A 23659-nucleotide genomic window follows, 5' to 3' on the forward strand; every position below is an offset into this window, starting at 1 on the left:
AAGAACATGGCGTAATTTTTCAGCCCCTGGGAAGTACTGAACAACGAAGGGTACCCTGTCAGTTGCAGCCTGTGTCTGTCTCCTGAGAAGGTCATTATGGTTCCTTGCTGTGGCACGTCGGAACTGGCGGTCGATGAGTTGAGCATCGTACCCTGTTCTTGTGAGGGCATCCCTGAGTACTTCCAGGTGTCCGTCACGTTCCTTCTCATTCGAGCAGATTCGGTGTATGCTTAGGGCTTGTCCATAGGGAATGGCTGTTTTAATATGTTTTGGGTGGAAGCTGGAGAAGTGTAGCATTGTGAGGTTGTCTGTGGGTTTGCGGTAGAGTGTGGTACTGAGCTGTCCGTCCTTGATGGATACGCACATGTCCAAGAATGAGACAGACAGTCGAGAGTAGTCCATGGTGAGTTTGATGGTGGGATGTTGATGTCACTGTGTAGTCTTATCAGTGACTCCTCGCCATGGGTCCAGAGGAAGAAAATGTCATCAATGTACCTGGTGTACAATGTCGGTTGGAGATCCTGCATAGAGAAGAAATCTTGTTCGAACCTGTGCATAAAAATGTTGGCATATTGGGGTGCAAATTTGGTCCCCATGGCTGTTCCGTGTGTCTGGATGAAGAATTGGTTGTCAAAGGTGAAGACGTTATGATCGAGGATAAAGCGGATGAGTTGTAGGATGGTATTTGGAGACTGGCAGTTGTTGGTGTTGAGTACTGAGGCTGTTGCTGCGATGCCATCCTTGTGGCGGGTGCTGGTGTAGAGTGCGGAAACGTCCATTGTGATGAGGAATGTTCCCGGTTCGACTGGTCCATGGGTGCTGAGTTTCTGTAAGAAATCCGTAGTGTCACGACAGAAGCTGGAGATCCCCTGTACAATAGGTACAATAAGATGCCTTCCACATAGCCAGAGAGATTCTCACATAGGGTCCCATTTCCCGACAGGATGGGACGTCCTGGTGTGTTGGCTTTGTGTACCTTTTGGAAGGCAGTAGAAGTAGCCTACACGAGAAGTACGTGGGATGAGGGCGTGTAGGGAGCTCTGAAGGACTGGATCCAAAGTTCTGATCAGTGTGTTTAATTCTCGGATATGTTCTTTGGTCGGATCAGCTGGTGGTTACCTGTAGTGTTCCTGGTTGTTCAGTTGTCGGTACACTTCCTTGCAGTAATCTGTTCTATTCTGAATGACAATGGCTCCTCCTTTATCTGCTGGTTTGATGACAATGTTGTGATTGGTTTTGAGAGCCTGGATGGCATTGCATTGTGAACGGGTGATGTTTTGCTCTACCTTATGGGTACGGCTGATGAATCTGGCATTTATATATTTCCTGACAGTTTGAGCATACATGTCAAGCCCAGGGCAGCGGCCCTCTGGTGGGGTCCATGTTGACACCTTCTTTGGTTGCTCCTCTACAGATCCCTGTGATGAGTGTTCTAGTTCATCAGTGGGCTCCTAAACACACACACACACACTCACAACCCCCACCGCAGACAGACACACACACAGACAGACAAAGACCCACATGCACACATATATTTTGTGTGGTGAATTTTTTTGTACTTGCAGAGTTACATTGCACTTTGCTCAAAAACTGCATACATTCATGTAGAACTCTGAGCTCAAAAACTGCATGAATTCATGTAGAACTCCATTATCTCAGGCTCGATCGTAACACAGAATTTATAGCAAACGTTTGCAGTGTGATGTAACTGAAATTATACATTGAAGAACTGACTGTCTGTTCAATGTATAATTCTTCAATGTATAATTTCAGTTACATCACACTGCAAATTTTTGCTATAAATTCTGTGTTACGATCGAGCCCTCCACAATCACCTGATGAAGGAGCGTCGCTCCGAAAGCTAGTGTGCTTTCAATTAAACCTGCCAAAGGAGCCTAGGTAGGCAGCTCTTGCCTGTGATCATCAATGTCATCACAATCTGAAATGTCTTCATCTCTAACTCCTTCCAGGGATCTGTTACATATTTCTGCAAGACTTCACAATCTGCCCCCTACAAATGTATTCCTCAGGTGTCCAATACATGTTTATCAGGGCTGTCACATAACTACTTTGACCATAACGAAAACAGTCACTTGCAGTAGTAGCTGGCTGCTCCATGGTACAGGGAGTTATTGACAGCAAACATATGGTAGTCGAAGGCTGCAGGTCATCCTGACGTAATTATTGATTGGAATGGATTCTAATTCCTGGATTTTCAGTTCTTACTTGGACAACTGAAGGTTGACCTGCATGCTGCATGCCTGTGCAAGATAGCCTTCAAGCTGCCATGATTCTTCCAGTCTGTGACAGTGTGATCTCCCAAAGGTTTTCTCACCTTCACGCAGAATGAGTGGTGATTTTATAAAGATGAGGTGTTAAATATCTGAGGAACCATAAGGAATTGACTACTGATGCAGAGGGAAGACACAAGAAGTGACAAGACCAAACAATTAACAAGTTTTTTGGATATTAGAAATGCAGTTTATAAACCTGAATAGATCTGGGCTTCATCAGCAAAGATCTTCAGCGTAGTCTTACTCCCCTGTGTTTTACATAACGTGGCATTTTAGAGAGTGCTGGGGAGAGATTTTGAACAGGAGTCGTGAGTATTAAGTAGAACATATCGACCTTTATTCAGAGCTCCTAACCACGAAGTGTGGGAGAGCAGCCTCCAAAGCACTCTGCTAGCTGTAGTTCAAAATAATATATTTATACATTTCATGTTACATTCATTAAATGCAACATTGGTTAAGATTAAGTTAGCTATTTTAAGCAAGAGCAAGCTGTGTTTTTTTCAAATCCTGTCTCGTCTGCATGTCTCAATCCTTGTGATTTATGCTGCGCTCCTTTCAATTTTATCAGAACTTCTGTTTTTTGTTGTATTTGATGGTTTTGTCTCCATGTACCAACTTTATCTATACCCTGGACCTCCTCATGCAAATGATATTACGTTGTTATTTAGACTTGGCGTTATAGCTTCTGAACATTATGAAGTGCTGATTATCTTTTTCAAGGTCATTAGGTTAAACTGTCTGCACTGCACTAACCATGTCCTTACCTCAGTAAATTGTTCACCTAAACTAATTATTACCTCCATACACCATACCTCATTATATCCTACATCTGACATTACTCCCACCTTGTACGTCTCTGCCCACCTTGAGAAAGGAATGATGATGCAGGAGCAGAATTGTGCAGCCCCACTAGCATGATTTTCATGCTGCCTGTTTCAACGACAGTGAACAGCAGCCGATTACAAATCACAACTTTTCTCTAGAAAATGGGTAAATAAAATGTTAGTTTATTGTGTTTAAAAGTCATTGATTTTACTTCCCGCTGTGGGAAGAATGAAGTGAAAAAAAGGTGTGAGTATATTGGACACAGAACATTGTGAAATAGTTAGAGTAAAGATTGTGCGAATGACTGAGTGGATAAAATCATCTGTTTATTATCAAGCTTGCAAAGTGCAAAATGTCTTTCTGTAGCAATTTAACACCAAGATAATTGGTGCTTTTTGTGTTGAGTGAGTCTGATTTCAATTGTATTTCATATTAAATATTTATGTTATTATGAAATGAAGATGTTATTCATTTGTATTGGGTCCTGCCTAACTTTAAATAATACTTTAAACTTTTTCTAGGAGACTTAATAAGTAAAACATAATAATGATATAAATATTTTTTGAAAGTACAAGTGTTCACTCCTGTGATCACATCATTGAGTAAAGTAGATAAAGAACAGTGTGAATTAACTTCCATTGGAGTGACTCTGTTTGTGGGAACAAATAGCCAAATGAATCTAAGGAAGTATCTCTGGTATACCTTAATTTGCAACACAAACTCTAAAATTTACGAATATAAAAGAAAATACTGTGGATTCAGGAAATCTAAAATGATGAAATAGAATTAAACGCTGAAAATACTCTGTGGTTCCAGGACCGTTTGTGGAGAGGGAAATGGAGTTGACATATCAGGTTAATGACCTTTCATCAGAATGATTTTGATGTTGACAGATCTGCTGAGTATGTTTCTGTTTCTATCAGCAACAAATAGCTCAAATATCCAATTTACAGATTACAGTGCCTGCAGTGTATTATCTACAGGAAGCACAACAGCAGTTGGCCAAGTTTTATTTGGCAGGACTTCCAAATACTACTGCTTGCATCAGTTTGATGGAGAAGGGCAACAGTGGGAAGACCATCTGTTCTAATTCACCCCCTTGAAGTAACATATTCTGGATTGGACACGCGTTACTGTTTCTTCCATGTTGTTGAATGAATTAACATTAGACAGTACTGCTTTATTATTGTTGTCTGTGCTGCAGGAGAACACATCTGGATTGTACTGGATGGTCCTGTTGATGCCATTTGGATTGAAAATTTAAACTCCGTGCTTGATGATAACAAAACCCTTACTTTGGCAAATGGTGATCGTATTCCCATGGCTCCGAACTGTAAAATTGTGTTTGAACCACACAACATAGACAATGCCTCTCCTGCAACTGTTTCTCGAAATGGCATGGTCTTCATGAGTTCTTCAGTCTTGAATTTCAGCCCCATCCTTGAGGTATTTAAATCTTATCTTCTTTTATTTTTGTGGCCAAAGAATTATCTGTTAAAGGACTAAAATGTCCTCAACATTTTATTTAACTTAAGCTATTTTTATTATAATGTGATGTTCATTTTCCTCAATCAATACATTGTTGGAAGATTTGGAGTAACGGTGTAAGTGCAAAAATCACTCACTGGAATTTCAAACTGTGGCGGGGTTGTAAAACTGGAGGTAATGGAAGGATTTTCATTACAAATCAGGTTGCAGGAGTTGGAAAATCTCACAGTTCACCAGACCCATCATAGGAGAAACTCACCCAAATAGCAGGATCCTAGTTCCAGGTGTGGGTGGGTATGGGATGGGGTCAAGCCAAGGTGGGCTGTTTAAAAGATTTACTTTAGTTTTCTGGAACTTTGTCCCATTTGTTTCATTAAATATGAGGCCTCTAGCTCCCAATTCCCATGCTCCATTCCTGTCAACTCATGCCATCCATTCCGACCACATACCTGAATGATCCATCATTCCTGTATGCCAACTCATGACCCCCACTCAACCTATGATCTCTTCTATTCAATATATAAACCTCATGCTAACAACCACATGCCCATTTAGTCTTAATGCCAACTTATTTTAACCAATCCATTACCCTTTGCCCTTATAGCCTTCATGCCAAATCACCAATATTGACCATGGATAATTCTCAGAAGCCATGTTGAGATGAAATAAAACAAGTGTAGATATCTATTACAAGCTTTGCGATAGTAAAATAAAACTGAAACTTTATTGCTGGAACAGCACAGCAGGTCAGGCAGCATCCAGGGAACAGGAGATTCGACATTTCGGGCACAGGCCCTTCTTCAGGAATGGCTAAAATAAAACTCCCTTTCATGAAAACCTATTCAAAATATTTCACTCCCCGTACAGCTAAATCTGTTATCAATCATACAGACACATAAAGCTACACCATAGTGATTTTTTAAATAAATTCTTTGAGTTGTCAATAATCTAACTTTTATTTTAGAACTGATAAAATGATAGGTTGTGGAAATCAGCCAAGCATTACAATATTTTAATAATAATCCTTGAAGCAAAGTCAACAAAATTGTAATTGCTAAAACACATTTTTTTTCGACTTTCACAGACACAGACTGAGATTCTAAATAACTTCATAGCTTGACGGTTCTAAAGACAGCATTTACAAGTAGAAATTCAGAACACACTCTGTTCTGGCTAGAGCACAAATGGGCTTAATTTTTCTGAGTTCAGAAAGCCAGATTAGTTTAACTTTCCCTTCTGTAATCATCTACTTTCCCTACTAGTAAGATATTATCTGTCAGAGACTGTCAGGGTATCTGGGTTTGGGTCTTGCCCACCACTTTTAAAGGTCAGTGAAATCTCAATCACATGAAAATCTGGGCCAATGGATCTGATAACGACCATACCCAGTTGGAGTCAATGTAAAGAAAACTGGGTGACTGATTAGCTGACAATCATTTTATGTCTCTGCTGGAGGTAGAAGTTCCACCGTAATGTATCCCATTACAAAATTTGTCCTGGCATTTATAAAATATCAACTGTACTGAATTGTGACCCTTTGCATCTTTAGTAGTTAATGAAGTTTACATATAGTATATGATGTATCAAATTTTAAATAACGTAGTAAATTGTATCAAAAGTTTAAATAACCGAGTAATTGAGCTTTATTCTTTGACTTGTTTGTCTTAGGGCTGGTTGAAGAAAAGATCCCAACAGGCAGCTGAGATTCTGCGGAAGCTTTTTGCAGAATCCTTTGCTGAACTGTACAGGTTTAGTGTCCAGTCACTGGAATACAAGATGGAAATGTTGGAGGCTTTTATTATCATGCAAAGTATTAACATGCTTGATAGCCTCATTCCACCAAAGGTGAGTGAATTAAGCCAGGCTACATTGTAATGATACACTTGCTCAGTAAGATTACATGCAATTTCTTCTGAACAATACAGTTATTTCTGCTGTTAATGAGGCAATTGTATAATGCATCGAGATGCAAAATTAGTTGCATATCTGGATTTTTGTTTTAAGTCCACATGAATGCAGGTTCCAGATGTAGCTGACACTTTTAGAGGACTGAGGATGAACGCAGACTGTTTCAAAATAATTACACTTACAAAATTCAGGCCACTATAAGCCATCTAGCGTATTTCAATGATTGGTGTAAACATTTCCACAACTTCCATGTTAGAAATCCTCCAATAATTCCTCCAATCAATTTTCTGTCCTTAACAGTATGCTGAAATGACTCTTACATAAGTAACGAATGACATCCTTTGTGACTGTGGTAAACTATCCTTATTTTTCTCTATCCTATCAACAAGACTTTCCTCTTCACAAGACCTTTCAAATATTGTGTGTGTTTGTTTGTATATGTATAGGAGGGAGGGAGGGAGGAGCCCTTTCTAGCTTGTCCTCACAGACTCTCCTCTCTCCCCCATCACCATTGCTCTTGCACATAATCATGCAACTGAGCCTGACTCACTCACATTGGTTAGCCATTGTGCCTATTTGATTGCTGAGAAACCTGTTTAACTGTACATGTGCCACTTTCTGTAAACAAGTATGTGCTAATTTTGTAGCAGTACATGGTGGCTATGTGTATTGAATGAACAGTGCGACATCATGTATTGGCTGAAGGTACTGCCTTCTCATTCTGTCCCCTCACCTGAGGTGTAGTGGCCCTCAGGTTAACCCACTGCCAGTTGTCTCACTCCGTGATGAGAGAGTAGTTCTATGGACCTCTGTTGTGACTTTACCGATACTTTTTTGTGTGAATAGTCACAGCCTATCAACTTAGTGAATCCTGTCAGATGTTGTTTGCACGTGCCCTTCTGAAGCCCCTTGGGATGTTTTACTTCATTAAAGGTGCTACGTAAATGCAAATTGTTAAACAATCACTATCTATCCCATTAATTGCATTCATTTCTTCAAATATGAACAAACAGACTGGAAGCATCTAACACTATCAGTGGAATTAGCAGTTCCACCAGATGCGCAATTGTTGATGTCCTTGTCCTCTCTCCCATTGTGACTGAAATATTTAATCCATGATTTTGTGATTTGGTGGTTTGATCTTCCTACATAAACTCATTCAAAGCTATCTGTTCACTTTAACCAACAATCCTATTACCTATGTCTTGGATGACTGTCTAATTATGCATCAGTCTGTAGAGTGAAAGAGGAGTTGTTCAGTTTGGGTTCAGACATAGGATCATAGAATCCCTAAAGTGTGGAAACAGGCCCTTCAGCCCAACAAGTCCACACTGACCCTCCAAAGAATAACCCACCCAGACCTGTTCTCCTACCCGATTACTCTACATTTACCCCTGACTAATGCCTAATCACTTGCACATCTCTGAACACTATGGGCAATTTAGCTCAGCCAATTCACCTAACCTGCACATCTTCAGACTGTGGGAGGAAACTGGAGCACCCGGAGGAAGCACACACAGACATGGGGAGAATGTGCTAACTCCACATTGACAGTTGCCTGAGGCTGGAATTGAACCCGGGTCCCTGACGCTGTGAGGCAGCAGTGCTAACCACTGAGTCACTGTGCTGCCCCAGTCAGGTAGAGGCAGGGAGATATTGGTAGATGAAAGTCATTTCAGGGAAGAATTGGAGAGTCCTCAGATATTCTTGATGGAGAGAGGATCTCTATCCTCATTGAGTCACATCTCCCTCACATTGCACAATAATTTCTTTACATCTCATCACTTGCTCCAAATAAAAAAAAGTTACTTGAAACCCATATGGGTCCTAGCCATGCTTTCCTTTATCTTTGATAAGAGGAGCGTTCTTTGTTCCTGTCCATCTTTGGAACACTTTCTCACAATTTCTCTCCACATGTTTCTTTTTTAATTCATTCACAGGATCAGGGCATTGCTCCTTGGCCAGCATTAATTGCCCATTGTTGTGGTTATGTGATTGCCCATTGTTGTGATTAATTGCCTATCCCTAATTTCCCAGAGAGCAGTTAAGAGCCAACCACATTGCTGTGAATCTGGTGTGACATGTCGGCCAAACCAAGTAAGGATAGCAGATTTTCTTCTCTAAAGGACATGAGCCAGATGGGTTTTTCTGACAATTGACAATGGATTCATGGTAATCATTAGACTCTAAATTCCAGATTTTTTTGTTATTGATGTTTTTATTATTAACAACTTCATTGATGTGGACAACTTAACAACTCTGTTTTCAACGTTCACCCTTCTCTTGCCTTGACATGGTCTAATGGTGATTCTTCCCTAACTTGATTTCTTTGTCTCCATTTCTTGGCGTAGTTTATAAAGCAATGGCCCGAAATTTTTGAATGTTGGGGAGCTCATTCCTGCTGATCACAGCATTTCCACAGTGATTTAACACTCCAAAAGTCTTAATTGGGTGGAGATGGGACTTCTGCTGGTCACATGGGTGAAGGCCCTGACTCAGAGAGCTGCTAGGAGAAAGTGAGGACTGCAGATGCTGGAGATCAGAGCTGAAAATGTGTTGCTGGAAAAACGCAGCAGGTCAGGCAGCATCCAAGGAGCAGGAGAATCGACATTTCAGGCCGGGCATGAGCCTGAAGAAGGGCTCGTGCCCGAAACGTCAATTCTCCTGCTCCTTGGATGCTGCCTGACCTGCTGTGCTTTTCCAGCAACACATTTTCAGCTCAGAGAGCTGCTAATCAATCCAGCTAGCTCGAGACAAAAAAATTGTAGATGCTGGAATCCAAAGTAACCAAGCAGGAGTCTGGAAGAACGCAGTGAGCCAGTAGCATCAGGAGGTGGAGAATTCGACGTTTCAGGTATAAAGCAGCACTGCCATCCCAGTATTCTCAAGTAAAGCAGTGATCAAGACTGGTGCTACCAGATTCTAAGCCCTGGAGTTCAAAACCAGTGTCACGACAGAAGTGGAAAGTGGGAGAGGATTTAAGGGTCCTGATGAAGAGGCCAGTGGGAATAATGCATCTGCTGCAGGACAGATCTGAAAGTAGTAAATGGGAAGGCGATGGCCAAGTGACATTAGCACTGGACTATTAATTTAGAGACCAAGAACCAGTGGTGGACTGAGAAAGCTAAGGAAATGCAACTCCTTGTTGACACCCACCACACCCAGGGTTTCTTCAGTGGCTGCAAGGAAAGAGATGAACTGAACACATTGGCCTCAAACTGGCGCAGGATCAAGACGAAATTCTTTTCAGCGACAGAGATAACGTCAGCCTCTGATGGAGAGAACACTTCAAAGAACTCCAAAACTTTCATGCAGTCATTGACGAAGACATGTTTAAGGAAATCCACCAACTCCCGATCAAAGATAACCTTGGACTTGCATCTAGTGTGGGAGAAGTTGAAGCCACCATTCAACGCATGAAGAAAGGAGAAGCCGCAGGGGTAGATGGGATCCCAAAAGGAATTTTCAGACTTGGAGGAGCAGAACTTACCTGTCATCTCCATCAACTCTTCCTGAAAAGCTGGCTCAAAGAAGAAATGTCTAATGATTTGATGGATCCTACCATCGCCAATTTCTTTAAGAAAGGAGACAAAGTGACTTTTGAGAATTTCTGAGGAAAGTCTCTACTCTAGGACACTGGGAAGGTCAATTCCCAAGGCCTCACAAGGTGCCTTCTCCCAATATCTGAGGAGATGATTCCTGAAAGACAGTGTGGTTTCCAACCAAACCATGGAGCTATGGTTTTCATTGCTCAGCCTTCATTAAATGAAACCAGGTGTACAGACTAGCAAAGAAACTTCAACGCAAACTGAAATACCTAGTAGAAGACTCACACCACTCCACCCAGGAATTCTTGAACAACATCAAAGACCCCAAGGTAGAGGATGACGAGGTCATGGTTTCCTTCGATGTTACGGCCCTATTCACATCAATAAACATCACCCTAGCCACAGAAACACTGGACTCACTGCTAGATGAGCCAAGGACACAAACACTAGACAGCACTTACTCCATCAGCAAGGACAGCATCCTCACACGAGTAGACCTGTGCCTCACAACCCACTTCACCTTCAATGACAAGACCCACAAACAAATCAATGGTACGCACATGGGATCACCAATATCAGGATTCTTGGCAGAAGCGATGATGCAATGAACAGCCCTCCCCATGATCAAGCCCAAGCTTTGGGTTCATTATGTGGATCGCGCCTTTGTCATCACGAAATGGAACAAATTAGAAGAAACCCATAAACACATAAAGAACATCATTACTGATGTAAAGTTCATCAAAGAGGAAGAGAACAACAACAGATTCCCCTTCCTTGATGTCACAGTAGAATGAAAGCCAATGGAGAACGGCAGACCAGCATCTATAAGAAAGCGACTCACACAGACCAGATACTCAACTACAGGAGCAATCATCCCAACACCCACAAACGGAGCTGCATCAGGATATTATTTAAACGAGCCACAACACACTGCAGCACCCAGGAACTACAAGAAGCCAAAGGAAAGCACCTATACAACATAATCAAGAACAACGGGTACCCAATGAGCACAATCTGCCGATTCTTACACAACAACCCTTAACAAGATGACACAACACACCCAGAGAGTCTAGCCACACTACCATACATTAAAGACATCTCGGAGATGACGATCAGACTACTCTGGCCCCTTGGCATCATGATATCCCACAAACCACCCACCACACTGAAACAGCTCCTGATGAATTTGAAGGACCCTGTACCAACAACCAGCAAATGAATGTCATATACAAAATACCCTGCCTAATGAAGGGCTTTTGCCTGAAACGTCGATTTTCCTGCTTCTCGGATGCTGCCATTACATTGGACAGACAGGCAGGAAGCTAGCCACCAGGATAACCAAGCATCAACTAGCCACCAAAAGACATGACCAACTATCACTAGTATCCTTACATACAGACGATGAGGGACACCACTTCGACTGGCACAATATAACCATCCTGGGACAGGTCAAACAAAGACATAGATGGGAATTCTGAGAGGCCTGGCATTCAAACTGTAACATCATCAACAAACACATCAATTTGGACCCCATTCACCAACCTCTCAGAAAAAGAACTGGACGTGATATCACCCACCACAACAGACTAAGACAGATAAATAGAAAGTGGGACAAAATACCAGCACTTCAACGGAGACTCACTGATGATGTTACCTAGCATGGTGACGAAACGTCTGGGAACAAATCTTCCAGCTCAGTGAGCAAACTTACAATCTAAGCTAGGCTTTTAATTCAGTCAGTTGGGAAGTACCATGGAAGAGCTGTTCAGTGAAATTCATCAATGTGCTCTGTCTCCTTTGTGACAAGGTGTTGGTAACAGTCCTCACTATTGGTAATATGAGAGAATCATTTGAAGTCAAGACAGAGGTCAAACATGGATGTGCCATTGCCCCCACCCTTATCTCAATTTTCATCACCACTGTTTTTCATCCTGGAAAGGACAAGCATCCTGTTGGTGTGACATGATCTCAAGGATGGATGGAAAAGCTTTCGACCTTAACAGGTTGAAATCAAAGAAGGAAATGCCACTGGCCTTGCTTGTGGGACTTCAGCATGTGAATGGCAATTCCAGCTTTGCTTTCTCAGAAGGGAATCTTCAAGCCTCACCTAATACCTTCACAAAGTACACCAAAGAATTGATCTCGGCCTCATCCTCAAGAAGACTCAAGTTCCTGTCTCTCCTTCCATTAAGATCAATGAAGAAACCCTTCTAAACTTGGGACTATTTCTATTACCTGGGAAGCTACCTCTCATCTAAGGCTGACATCAATGGATACAATGCTGGGTCTCTGCAACCTGCAGATGCTGAAAGATGACAGCCTTTGAGCCCGTGATCTCTGTCCTCATACCAAGCTCCTTGTGTACACAGCAGTCATCCTTCTACTCTTCTCTCTGGCTCAGATACTTGGATGATGTATGGATGCCACCTCAAGGAATATTTGAGATGTTCTTGGCATCAGCTGGGAGGACAGGTGTACCAACATCAGTGTCCTTGAAGCAGCCTGTACCAGCCACATTGAGGCCAAGATCATCCAAAAGGAACTCTGTTGGGCTGGCCATGTGCTTAGGATGTCTGATTTCCAACTGCAAAAGCAAATCGTTTTCAACCATCTGGAGGAAGGCAATCGAACAAGAGCACAAAGTTAGCATTTCAAAGACTCCCTGAAGGCTTCTGTCAAGAAATGTTACATAGATGTCAGTGCATGGGAAATCTTCATTAGAAGAAACTGACTTGGAGGAAGCTCCTTTGTGAAGGGACACAATTCTTTGAAAACACCCACTGGCAACAGAGAGCGCAGAAAAGGAACTGGAGAAAGGAATGTCCATGATTTCAAGGCCAAGGACCAGTTTAATCTCCTGGAAACACCTGCCAAATGTTTGATCAGGAATGTGGCTCTAGGCTCAGGTTCATCAGCCACGTGAGAACCCACAGACCCAAGGCCAGTGACACAGAGTTCCCCACATGAACGATCATATTCACTAGCAATTGCCGCTGACAATTAATCCAGCACCCTGTTCTGGGGACCTGGGTTTGGGTCCTGCTGGGCTGATTGTGGAATTTGAATATAATTTATTGAAAAATCTGGAATTAAGAGGCTAATGAGGATCATGTGACCAAAGTTGATTGTCAGAACAACCCATCTGGATCACTAATGTCCTGTAGGGAAGGAAACTGTCATCCCTACCTGGTCTGACCAATATGTGTCCAGGAAAATCCAAACCAGCAGCAATATGGTTCATTCTCTGGGCAATTAATGTTGGTCCAGCCAACCAATAATGTGAATTATTCTTTTTTCAAAACTCCCCATTCTGTCAATTTCTCTGCTTCTATTATATCTGTTCTGGTGACTTCTTTCTACCATGAATGATGGTGTATTTGACTATATGATTTGCCAAGCTTGGCCCCATGCCCTGAATTCTCACAATTATTGTCCAGTAAAAAGCCTCAAATGCCAAGTGGATTTCCCTTCTTGAAGTCTAATCCTTGTGTACTTGTTTTATTACCATATTCTTTTGCCTTGTATCCATCTCCTTTACCCTTTTAATCTTTCGTGTCTTCATTATCACATGTCATTTCTTTCATTCTTTTTATTCTCTCTCCAGGTCTTGAGACTTGCTTTAAACATAACATTTTCCAGTTCTGTTAAATCTGTTTCTTTCACCACAAATGTACCTGTCCTACCGTGTATTTTCAGCCCTTTTAGTTTGTGTTTATGATTTCCGTAATCCACAGCATTTAACTTCCTTTAAGGTGTTTTAAGTATTTGACACAGATCAATGAATCAAGCCAGCCAGTTATATTTTTAGCATCTGAGGTCATTGACATCCTAAACTAATAGTTTTTGTTCCTGGCTGTGACCAGGGTGAAGAAATGGGTCAGATCCGTGAGGAGAACAGGATGAATTATTCCTTATCATCTTTGATGGACAGCTGTGTGGCCCGCAGCTTATATTTAATGGTTTTTGCTCAGCAACCTAATCAGTCAATCAGGAGGGACAATGAGCTGTTTCAGCAGCTTTATGATAGTATTTTAGTTTGTGAAAAGTCAGCACAGCAATCAGTTGTATAATAAGCCATGGCACAGGAAACGCATCTTTGTAATTTTAATATTTCAAGATGAATAGTAGAGACAGTAAGTCTTAAGTACATTGTTAAGACTCAGTAAAATTACCATTTGGTTTATAGTCTCATACATGATCTGAATTTATATATTCAACATGCCACCAAAAGTCAGGAAGGTACTTATATGAGGAGTTTCAACTCCCCCAACATTAATTGCGATAGACTAGTATAAAGGGTTTAGAGTGAGCAGATTTCTTGAAATGTATTCATAAGAGCTTTTATATCAAGATGTAGAAGGTCATGTAAGTGACAATGCAGTGCTGGACCTAATCCAGGACTGATGTTTGAAGTCACAGTAATGGAACATTTTAGTGATGGTTACCACAACAGTGTACTTTTTAAGTTTGTTATGGAAAAGGAAAAAGATGATCTGCAAAAATGGATTTTGAATAGGGGTAAGGCAGATTTTATTGAAGTAAGGCTAGATCTTGCCAAAGTAGACTCAGATCAGCTACTTCAGGGTAAGACTACAGCAGAACAGTGGGAGACTTTCAAAAAGGAATTGTGGGGAGTACAGGCCGAACGTGTGCTGCCTTCTTGAATTGCTGCAGTCCATGTGTTGTCGGTAGATCTACAATGCCCTACTGGAGGGAATTCTAGGATTTTGCCCTTGCTAAGTGTGAGTTGACTTTGGATGAAATGAAAGTAAGATATATAGAAGGGTCCCAGGAATGGAGGGATCTTGGGGTATTCGCTCAGGAAGCCCTGAAAGTGGCAGGTCAAGTTAATAAGGTGGTTAAGAAAGCATAGGAGACATTTGCTTTGTTCATTCTGTTGTGGCACAGGTTTTAAGAGCTTGGGGGAGTAATGTTGCATTTGTACAAAATTTTAGATCGGTCACAGCTGGAGTATTGTGTGCCATTCTGGTCTCTGCTCTATAGAAAGGGTGTGATTATACTGGAAGAGTTGCAAATGAGATTCACCAGGATATTACCTGGGATGGAGCAGTTGAGCTATAAAGAGAGGCAGGATAGGCTTGGGCTAGTTTCTTTAAAGCAGAGAAGGCTGAGGGGTGACCTGAGGTTTGAGGTTATAAGATTGAGGGGCATAGACAAGGTGAATAGAAAGCACTGTACCTCTTAATTGAAGGATCACTAAGCGTGGGGGTGGCAATAGTTTTAAGATGAAGGACAGAAGGATTGGAAGGGATATAAGGAGGGCAAGAGAGGTGGAAAACCTCACAAGCTTTAAAAAGTACATGTGCACTTGAAATATAACATTTAAGGGTTTGGGCTCAGTGCTGTGAAGTGGGTTTGGTGTAGATAGGTCAGTGAAGACTGAAGGGCCAAAGTGCCTGTTTTGATTCGAACAAGTTTAATTTGTAAAATGTTGGTTGAATAGCCAACATTTTCCAACAATACCATCCTTGGGAGATCATTGAGAATGTTGATGAAGTATGTATGTTGTAAGGCGTAACATGCATCAGCCATACTGTGTCACATTGAATGTAATTTACTGGTCACGACAATGGGTCAGCTTATTGCCTGAAGAGCCAGGCTGTGCCTCATCTCGGCTATTTCCAGAGGTATGGCAGGATTAAATCCTAATTAGGCCTATTGGTGGCTGGGTTTGTGGCTCCTGGAGAGCAGCTGTCCTGTCACCTGAAACAGCTGGCCAGCAGAGGCTACAACTCCTCAGCACTGATGGTGCCATCAGGAGTGTTACAGCAGTCAGGCCAAAGAGCAAGGTTCTTGATGAAGCCTTTTTTTTGAAATGTAGCTAAGTGGAGCAAGGTTGCAGTCCAGTGAAGGTGTTTTTGGCAACAGTGGCAGGGAAACTAGTATAAAGGGTAGCGGTAGTCTTTCTGCAGGACCTTACTCCTGGCAGGTCTCTTTGTTGAGTACAGGGTGCCTAACAAGGAGGGAATCTCCTCACCCCCAGACTACAGGATGCTCACCAGGGTTCAGATAGCAGTTTGCCTCCAGTCTCTGTCCAGTGTAGATCATGGCTCAATTGTTGTCTCGGTGCCAAACTTATTTGTAAGTTAAAGGCTGTCAGGAAAGCAACAGGCAGTCTTCTGCAGCCTTCCTACTGCATAATGTGGCCCATCTCCAACTCATCTACCCAGCACTCCCAGGAGGAGCCTTACATTGTGTCAATTATGTGTTTCAGGAGTCTCAGGTAATCAAAATTGCAAATGTGTGCTTTGTTATTGACTAACCGATCACATGTAAATGTCACAGATTTATGTGTTGTGTAGAAACTATGTGACAGTAAAATGTTTTGTACTCAATATGGTAACTTGTTGATTATCCTCTTTTTCAGGAGCAAGGTGGAGAAGTGACTCGGGAACATTTGGAAAGGTTGTATGTATTCTCACTGATGTGGAGTATAGGGGCCTTATTGGAATTAGAGGACAGACGGAAAATGGAGCGCTGGCTACGGACACATGAGACTATTATGCTAGATCTGCCATGCATCCCTGAGGAGAGTGAAGACACAATGTTTGACTATTTTGTCCATTTTGATGGTCAGTACCAAGCTAATGTGGTCAATGAACAACTCTAGTTAGAGTACTGGCTAGGGCATTTTCAAATACTGACTCTCTGACGTGAAAATGAGTAGAAGAGTTGACATAGCGGATGTTTGTTTACATTCTGAAGAAAATGTAAGTATTCTAGGTTAGGCAAATGCAACTAATTAACTGTAATCTGCAGCAAACACTGACTGGTTTTGATTTGAAATTTATTTGCATATACTTTGCAACCATGAAACCTCTTTTTGAGTAACCTGCAGCTGAAGGAGATTTCGCATTTGACACTCTTCTGGATTGCCATCAACAGCATTCCCTTATCTGATAACAAACAGTGGACCAAATCTAGTTGAAATTTACCACGGAAAATGCAGAGATCAAATGAGGTTTAAACCCTGAGTTTAACCTGGTGGCAGGGTTGCAAATGGGAAAAGCAAATAAAATAAATTTTAAACCTTGGACCCCATTGTCATGTTCCAACACTGGTGTCCAAACCTGCGGTGAGAACTGAGAGGGCAGGCAAGTGAATTAATCATTGTAGTGAGAAACGACTGCTAGAGACTGGAGTGAATGATTCCCATCATGCGTTAGGTCATGAGAGTGGTGGGGTTTCCGTAGGCAATTGTTAGTAAATACAGCAGTGTGCACGTACACTTCAGAGGGAGAGAAAATGCTCACCACACACTGTCTTTTTCAAATCATTAAAATTGTTCAATAGTTCATTTCTTAGGGCAGTGTGCTGACCAATCAGAGTCAACTTGTCAGGTTTAAAATTTAAACTAAGCTTGGCAATTAATTATCATTAATGACAAGTTCTCCATCAGTCCATGACAAGTTCTCTATCAGTCACAGTCCACTCAGCAAGCTCCTCTCATGCAACACAAATATTGGTTTTCCCCTTGAATGGGTATTCCTCTGAATTGTCCTGATGAGTGCAAGATGAAAAGCTTTGTCAAAATGTGTCTTTTCTCATCGATGTTCAAGTTCAGAACTACCGAATGATAGTGATTAAAATGAACAAAGCTGTTCAATTCCAAAGAAAGCTGTGAAATACTTGTTTTCAGCGAATAGTAATTAACTCTCTCTATGTTTTAACCAGGAACGTGGTTGCATTGGAGCACAAATGTCGATGAATACATCTATCCCACTGACTGCAATCCAGAATATGGCTCTATTCTTGTGCCTAATGTAGATAATGTGAGGACAAATTTCCTCATCCATACAATAGCCAAGCACGGAAAGGTAGGGTAACTTCACAAAATACTAATTTATTCTTTACTGTTCTGGGCGGTAATTAATCAATTACGGTGGATAACCAATTGAAACATTTGCGCTCCTTGTGTGCTTTGCAATTTTTGTCAAATTGTTTGTTAACACTTTTAAAGAATATAGCAAGAATAGCATTTATTGCTCATCTCTAGCTGAGCTCAAGTAGAGGATGGTGAGCTTTTTTTCTTGAGCCACGATTTTTGTGGTGAAAGTATTTTTTTTATAATATATTTTTATTAAGAAAAAATAGATTTTTAAATATTACAACAAATACAAAACAATGCAATTCAAAACAGTACAAAAATAGCACAAAACTAAACCCAAAAAATTAAAAAAATTCCCCAACCCACCCTCCTGTATGAATGTATAAACATATATAGAGAAACGTAAAATTAAAAAAAAACCTAAACTAGCTATTTAACTAAATAAATAAATACCTAACAACAAACAAATAAATAGTAATAACACAGCCCAGCCAAACAAAATACTCATACATTCACAGTTCCTCCTCCCTGGATATTGGACTTATGAAACACAATCGTTACGGCTATATAAAAGCCCTTGTTAGTGTGGCAGATAAATCTGTGCCCAGGTATTTCAAAAAAGGTTGCCATGTCATGTAAAAATTCTCAGTTTTGTGGTGTACCATACTTGTGAGAAAGTCCAGGGGAATATGCTCCATAACAATCTTCCGCCAACCCGACAGGCCTGGGGGGGGTTTTCTGATATTCAACCTAGCAAGATATTCTTCCTTGCACAGAATGTAAGAGTATTGATAAGCTTTTTCTTATGCGCGTCTGCAGGAAATACAATGGGTAGGCCCAAAAGGAGTGAAATAGGGTCCTTCTCCACCCCTACACCTAAAATCCTCTCCATTGCACCCACCACAGCGCTCCAATATGTTTGAAGCCTGTCACAAGACCAATATACCTGTACAGACCTTGCACTTGGGACCTGCTGAAGATACCCCTGGTTTAAATTTTGACAAACGGTCTGGGGCTAAGTGGACCCTGTGGAGAATCTTCAACTGTAAAGCATGGGTCCTATTGCAAATTGATATCTTCCTGTGGTGAAAGTATTTTAATACTCTTTTGAGCAGGAAGTGTCAGAATTTGGGATGGTGTATAATTTGGAAGGTAAGTTGAAAGTGATGGTGCTCCCATACACCTGCTGCTCTTGTCCTTCTAGATGTAGCTGGTGTCATTCTAGAAGATCATGTCAAAGAGGCCTCAGTGAGCTGTGACCTGTTTTGCATCCTGTAGTTCATACACACAAATTCATCGATGGTGGAAGGAGTGCATTTTTAAGCAGATAGATAGATTCCAATTAAGTCCTGGATTATGTTAAATTTACTGACTGTTGCAGCTGCACCCATCAGGGCAAGTGGAGGTTATTCCATTATACTCCACCTTGGCCTTGTTGATGATGAAGAAGCTTTGAGGAATCGTGAGATGATTCACTTGCTACAGCGTACCCAGTCTGTAGACACACCAAGCTGAATCTGAAAGGAGTGTGAGTGATGTGTGCTATGGCAAGATGTGGGACCGAATCAGTAGCGAGATGACATTTGACTGGGAATAATGCTCATTAAATGTCCTGTTAACACCATAACTTAATATTCAGCCTCAAATCTTAGCAAACTCACCAAAAAAGCTTGATGATGGAGGGAAAATGTGACAATGAAGCCAGAGTGAAGTGCCTGGTGGATTCAGTTTGCCATTTGCTCTGAAAAAACTCAATGTTCAAAACCGAGCACCAACATCTCGGGGCATGCTTCATCTCACTAGCCACATGCACCCATGGACATTGACACCCAACACTTCTGCACTTCCGTGCTGCACCTTGGACTGCACCAGCCGCTGTAGTGTATTGCTGTACTTGAGGATATGCACCCAGCTCCTGGGATGGACCTGCCTGAATCTCTGGGCTGTTCACGTGCTCTCATTGTGCTCACTCACTCTGAGTCATAGGATCCCTACAATGTGGAAGCAGGCCATTCGAAATATCGAGTCCTCACCAATCCTCCAAAGCGCATCCCACCCTATCCCTCTAACCCTGCATTTCCCGTGGCTAGCCCACCTAGCTTGCACATCCCAGGACACTATGGGTAATTTAGCATGGGCAGTCCACCTAGCCTGCACATTGTTGGGCTGTGGGAGGAAACCAGAGCATCAGAGGAAACCCACGCAGATGCGGGGAGAATGTGCAATCTCCACACACACAGTTGCCGAGGCTGGAATCAAACCTAGTGTACAATTGGATATATCACTGCTGTCTTGCCATGCCATTTTACACAAACCCAGGACCTTTGTCATAATTATCAGCTGGCCTCAATCATAGAATCATAGAGGTCTACAGCATGGAAGCAGGCTTTTCAGCCCAGCTTGTCCATGCTAGCCAGCTTTCGCAATTTAAACTAGTCCCATTTGGTTCATATCCCTCTGCAACTATCCCATCCATGTGCCTGTATAAATATTTCTTAAATGGGGAAATTGCTGAGGGGTTCGTAGCACAGTAAGTCAAGGGCTGTCTCCGATAATAGTTCATGCCTTGCTTCTGGCAGTCAGAGTAAGGATCCTCTGCTGATAAAGGGTGAGGAGCTGAATGATGGGCAACATGCCATCTGTCTTCATTCTTTCTGTCCTATTGTCGGCAGTTTTCCCTGTGAAATGCGAGAGAGGCTGGTACTACAGGTAGGCGTTTAGCATGTTTGCCTTCATTGCTCAGATCTTTGAGTATAGGAGTTGGGACATCATGCTGAGGTTGTACAGGACATTAATGAGGCGTCTTCTAGAGTACTTTGTGCAGTTCTGGTCACCCTTCTATTAAATTGGAGAGAGTTCAGGAAAGATTTGCTCGGATGTTGCCAGCAATGGAGGGTTTGAGGTATAAAAATAGGCTGGGACTTTTCTCACTGGAGTGTAGGAGATTGCGGGATGATCTTATCGAGATTTATAAAATCATGAGGGGCATAGATCAGGTGAATAGTGAGGATCTTTTCCCTAGGGTGGGATAGTTCAAAATGAGGGAGCATATTTTTAATGTGAGAGGAGAAAGATTTAAAAAGGACATGAGGGTTAACTTTTTTCCACTTGGAGTGTATAAAATGAACTACCAGAAGTGGGGCATGCAGGTACGGTTTGGGAATTTGGTTGGCGTATGAATTGAATCGAAGGGTCTTTTTCCATGCTGTATAACTCTATGATTCTTTGAATCTATAACTCAAACTTAACCAATAAAATGTAAGATTCAGCTCGCCATCTATATAACTAGTCCATTTGAATTTCCAGTCAGTGGCAAATCCAGAATTTGAATGAGATGTTCAGTGACGCTAATGTGATCAAGGGGGGGGGGACACTTGAACATCATCACCATCCAACAATTCTGTGGTGGCAATTCTGTTTGCCATCATCGACATAAGCCTGAATGGAGTTGAGCACAATGAGAGCACGTGAGCAGCCCAGAGATTCAGTTTGAGGAATTGCAAATGGGTACTGAGCATTGCGATTCAAACAGTCAAAATATCGACCACAGGTATGTTTCACTGTTACACTAAAACCTGTGTTTAAGATTGTGCTGATTATATCTCTGTACTTTTCTCATAGGCTGTATTGCTGATTGGTGAACAAGGCACTGCCAAAACAGTGATCATCAAAGGATTCCTGTCAAAATATGACCCGGAGTCTCATATGACCAAAAGTCTCAATTTTTCATCAGCAACAACTCCACTAATGTTTCAGGTCAGAAACAATTTCATATTTGGTCGCCTTGTGCTACAAGTAATCATAATTCACTGTCTTAATATTAAAGAATTAACAAACCAAATGGTTGGGAATACATTTGTATTTGTTGTAGTTGTATGCAGAAGTGGAATAGTTTTTTATATTACTTTTCAATACATTATTTCATACTACTGCTTTCTTTATCAAGTCCCTTTCCCCATAATATACACATTACCTAGAGGAGTGAGATGATTGCAGATCTCTGAAAAATGTAAAAATGGTGCATTTAACTTTACTGGCAGAGTTTTACAAGTAGTGGTGTTTCCTGCCCAGGGAAGCCACTCAGCAAGGCATTCCTGCAGATGCTGACTGTCCTACAAACATTAGGTAAAAACAATGACTGCAGATGCTGGAAACCAGATTCCGGAATAAAGTGGTGCTGGAAAAGCACAGCAGTTCAGGCAACATCCGAGGAGCAAGAAAATCGATGTTTCGGGCAAAAGCACTTCATCAGGAATACAGCTGTACTGTGCTTGTCCTACAAACATTTAATGCCCTGTGGAATTCCATCCTTTGCTCTGGAGGCTATAGCACCTCAGATAGCTCAATAGTTCCAGCAGCACCACCAAGAGCAGTGACCAATGCTGGGACTATAAATATTGCACCAGTCTAGGCCAAATTGGGAGACATACCAGAGTTGAGGTGAGGTGCTAGAGGGGCACCTGAAGTGAATGAGGGCCAGTGATGGAGATGCACCCCTCCTTCATTTCACTCAAGTTGATCTACCAGGTTTGCCCAGTGCTACTGCCCCTTCATCAAACTCTTCCCACTGGCCAGAAAATTCCCTCTGGTCAATATTGAGTCAACTGGGGGTGATGATGGATGTACCACCTGAGACCCCCTGCTTCTCGCTCTTCTCTCCCCTTCCCCCCCCCCCCCCCCCAAGGAAATGAAAGACCCCCTCAAGGAATTGTATGTGCTTCTCCCACCTGTAAACCCACTGGCAGGAGACTATAAAATTCTGTCCAAGGCATATTTTTCAAAGGAAGTGGGAGTGCAGTACTGCTGTCAGGCAGTGCAGCTTGTAGTACTTTGTTAACTTCAAACCCAAATATACAGTTTGCTGGATTTTTCAGTCAGCTCTGTTTTGATGGGTGGAGATGTGCTGAATAAGGAGTCTGCTCTTCATCGCTTGTGACAGTATTCATGGCAGTTACCTTTTGAGGCTCAGGCTCATTCTAGGGTGTCTCATGGGATAACAGCAAAATTGGCCAATCTGCACTTCAAACCACAAACATTTTCTGCTGCTTGAGAGAGTGCTGCCTATTTTCCAACTGGTAGAATTCCTCATAATCCAGGGCAATATTAACACTCAGTTGGAACTTACATTATGTGTGTGTTTTTTGTCCCATGCTCAAATGGCTGCAGAGTTCTGTCTGATAAAATACTGGATGAAGCAGGTGTTAACTACGGATTAATTACGTAAAATGATAAACATGCCTGTCTTTTGGTTAAAATCATAGAAATGAAGTTCCAGATTTTCTGGTAATGAGGTACATTTGAACTAAATTATAATGCAGCTTAGAAACCTAGCAGGATGGGTGAAGTTTGTCCTTAATTTTCAGCTGATTTAATATTGATAAAAACAATTGAAAATATACAATGTCTTGCTTAAAAATAAAATTCATGGCAAAGTATCAATTATAATTGCATAAAATATAATGGAAGAGCATGAATAATTTCATATTGACTTTGTGTTGCAGCGCACAATTGAGAGTTATGTTGATAAACGTATCGGTACGACATATGGTCCACCTGCTGGGAGAAAGATGACTGTTTTCATTGATGACATTAATATGCCTGTTATTAATGAATGGGGAGATCAGGTAAATAAATAAAATTTCTTGTTGCTCATTTTAAACCTTAAAACAGTGTATAGCAGTTTGTCAACCTACAGAAACTATGACCCTAATGGTTTGTGGAAGTACAGAACTTTGTTTGTGGCTGCG

General features: G+C 41.6%; 1 protein-coding gene across 1 annotated transcript in view; it reads left to right on the forward strand.

The window, feature by feature from the left end:
• The window catches only part of dnah5 (dynein, axonemal, heavy chain 5), a 337850-nt gene that overhangs the window by 188888 nt on the left and 125303 nt on the right, over positions 1-23659 (forward strand). The window contains exons 43-48 of the mRNA XM_043689617.1: positions 4324-4565; positions 6276-6452; positions 16452-16656; positions 17759-17901; positions 21534-21668; positions 23414-23536. Of these exons, the coding sequence (XP_043545552.1) occupies positions 4324-4565; positions 6276-6452; positions 16452-16656; positions 17759-17901; positions 21534-21668; positions 23414-23536 (1025 nt within the window). The remainder of the gene's footprint in view (positions 1-4323; positions 4566-6275; positions 6453-16451; positions 16657-17758; positions 17902-21533; positions 21669-23413; positions 23537-23659) is intronic.

Source organism: Chiloscyllium plagiosum, chromosome 5 (genome assembly GCF_004010195.1).
Source record: "Chiloscyllium plagiosum isolate BGI_BamShark_2017 chromosome 5, ASM401019v2, whole genome shotgun sequence".
In the NCBI taxonomy this organism is placed as follows: Eukaryota; Metazoa; Chordata; class Chondrichthyes; order Orectolobiformes; family Hemiscylliidae; genus Chiloscyllium; species Chiloscyllium plagiosum.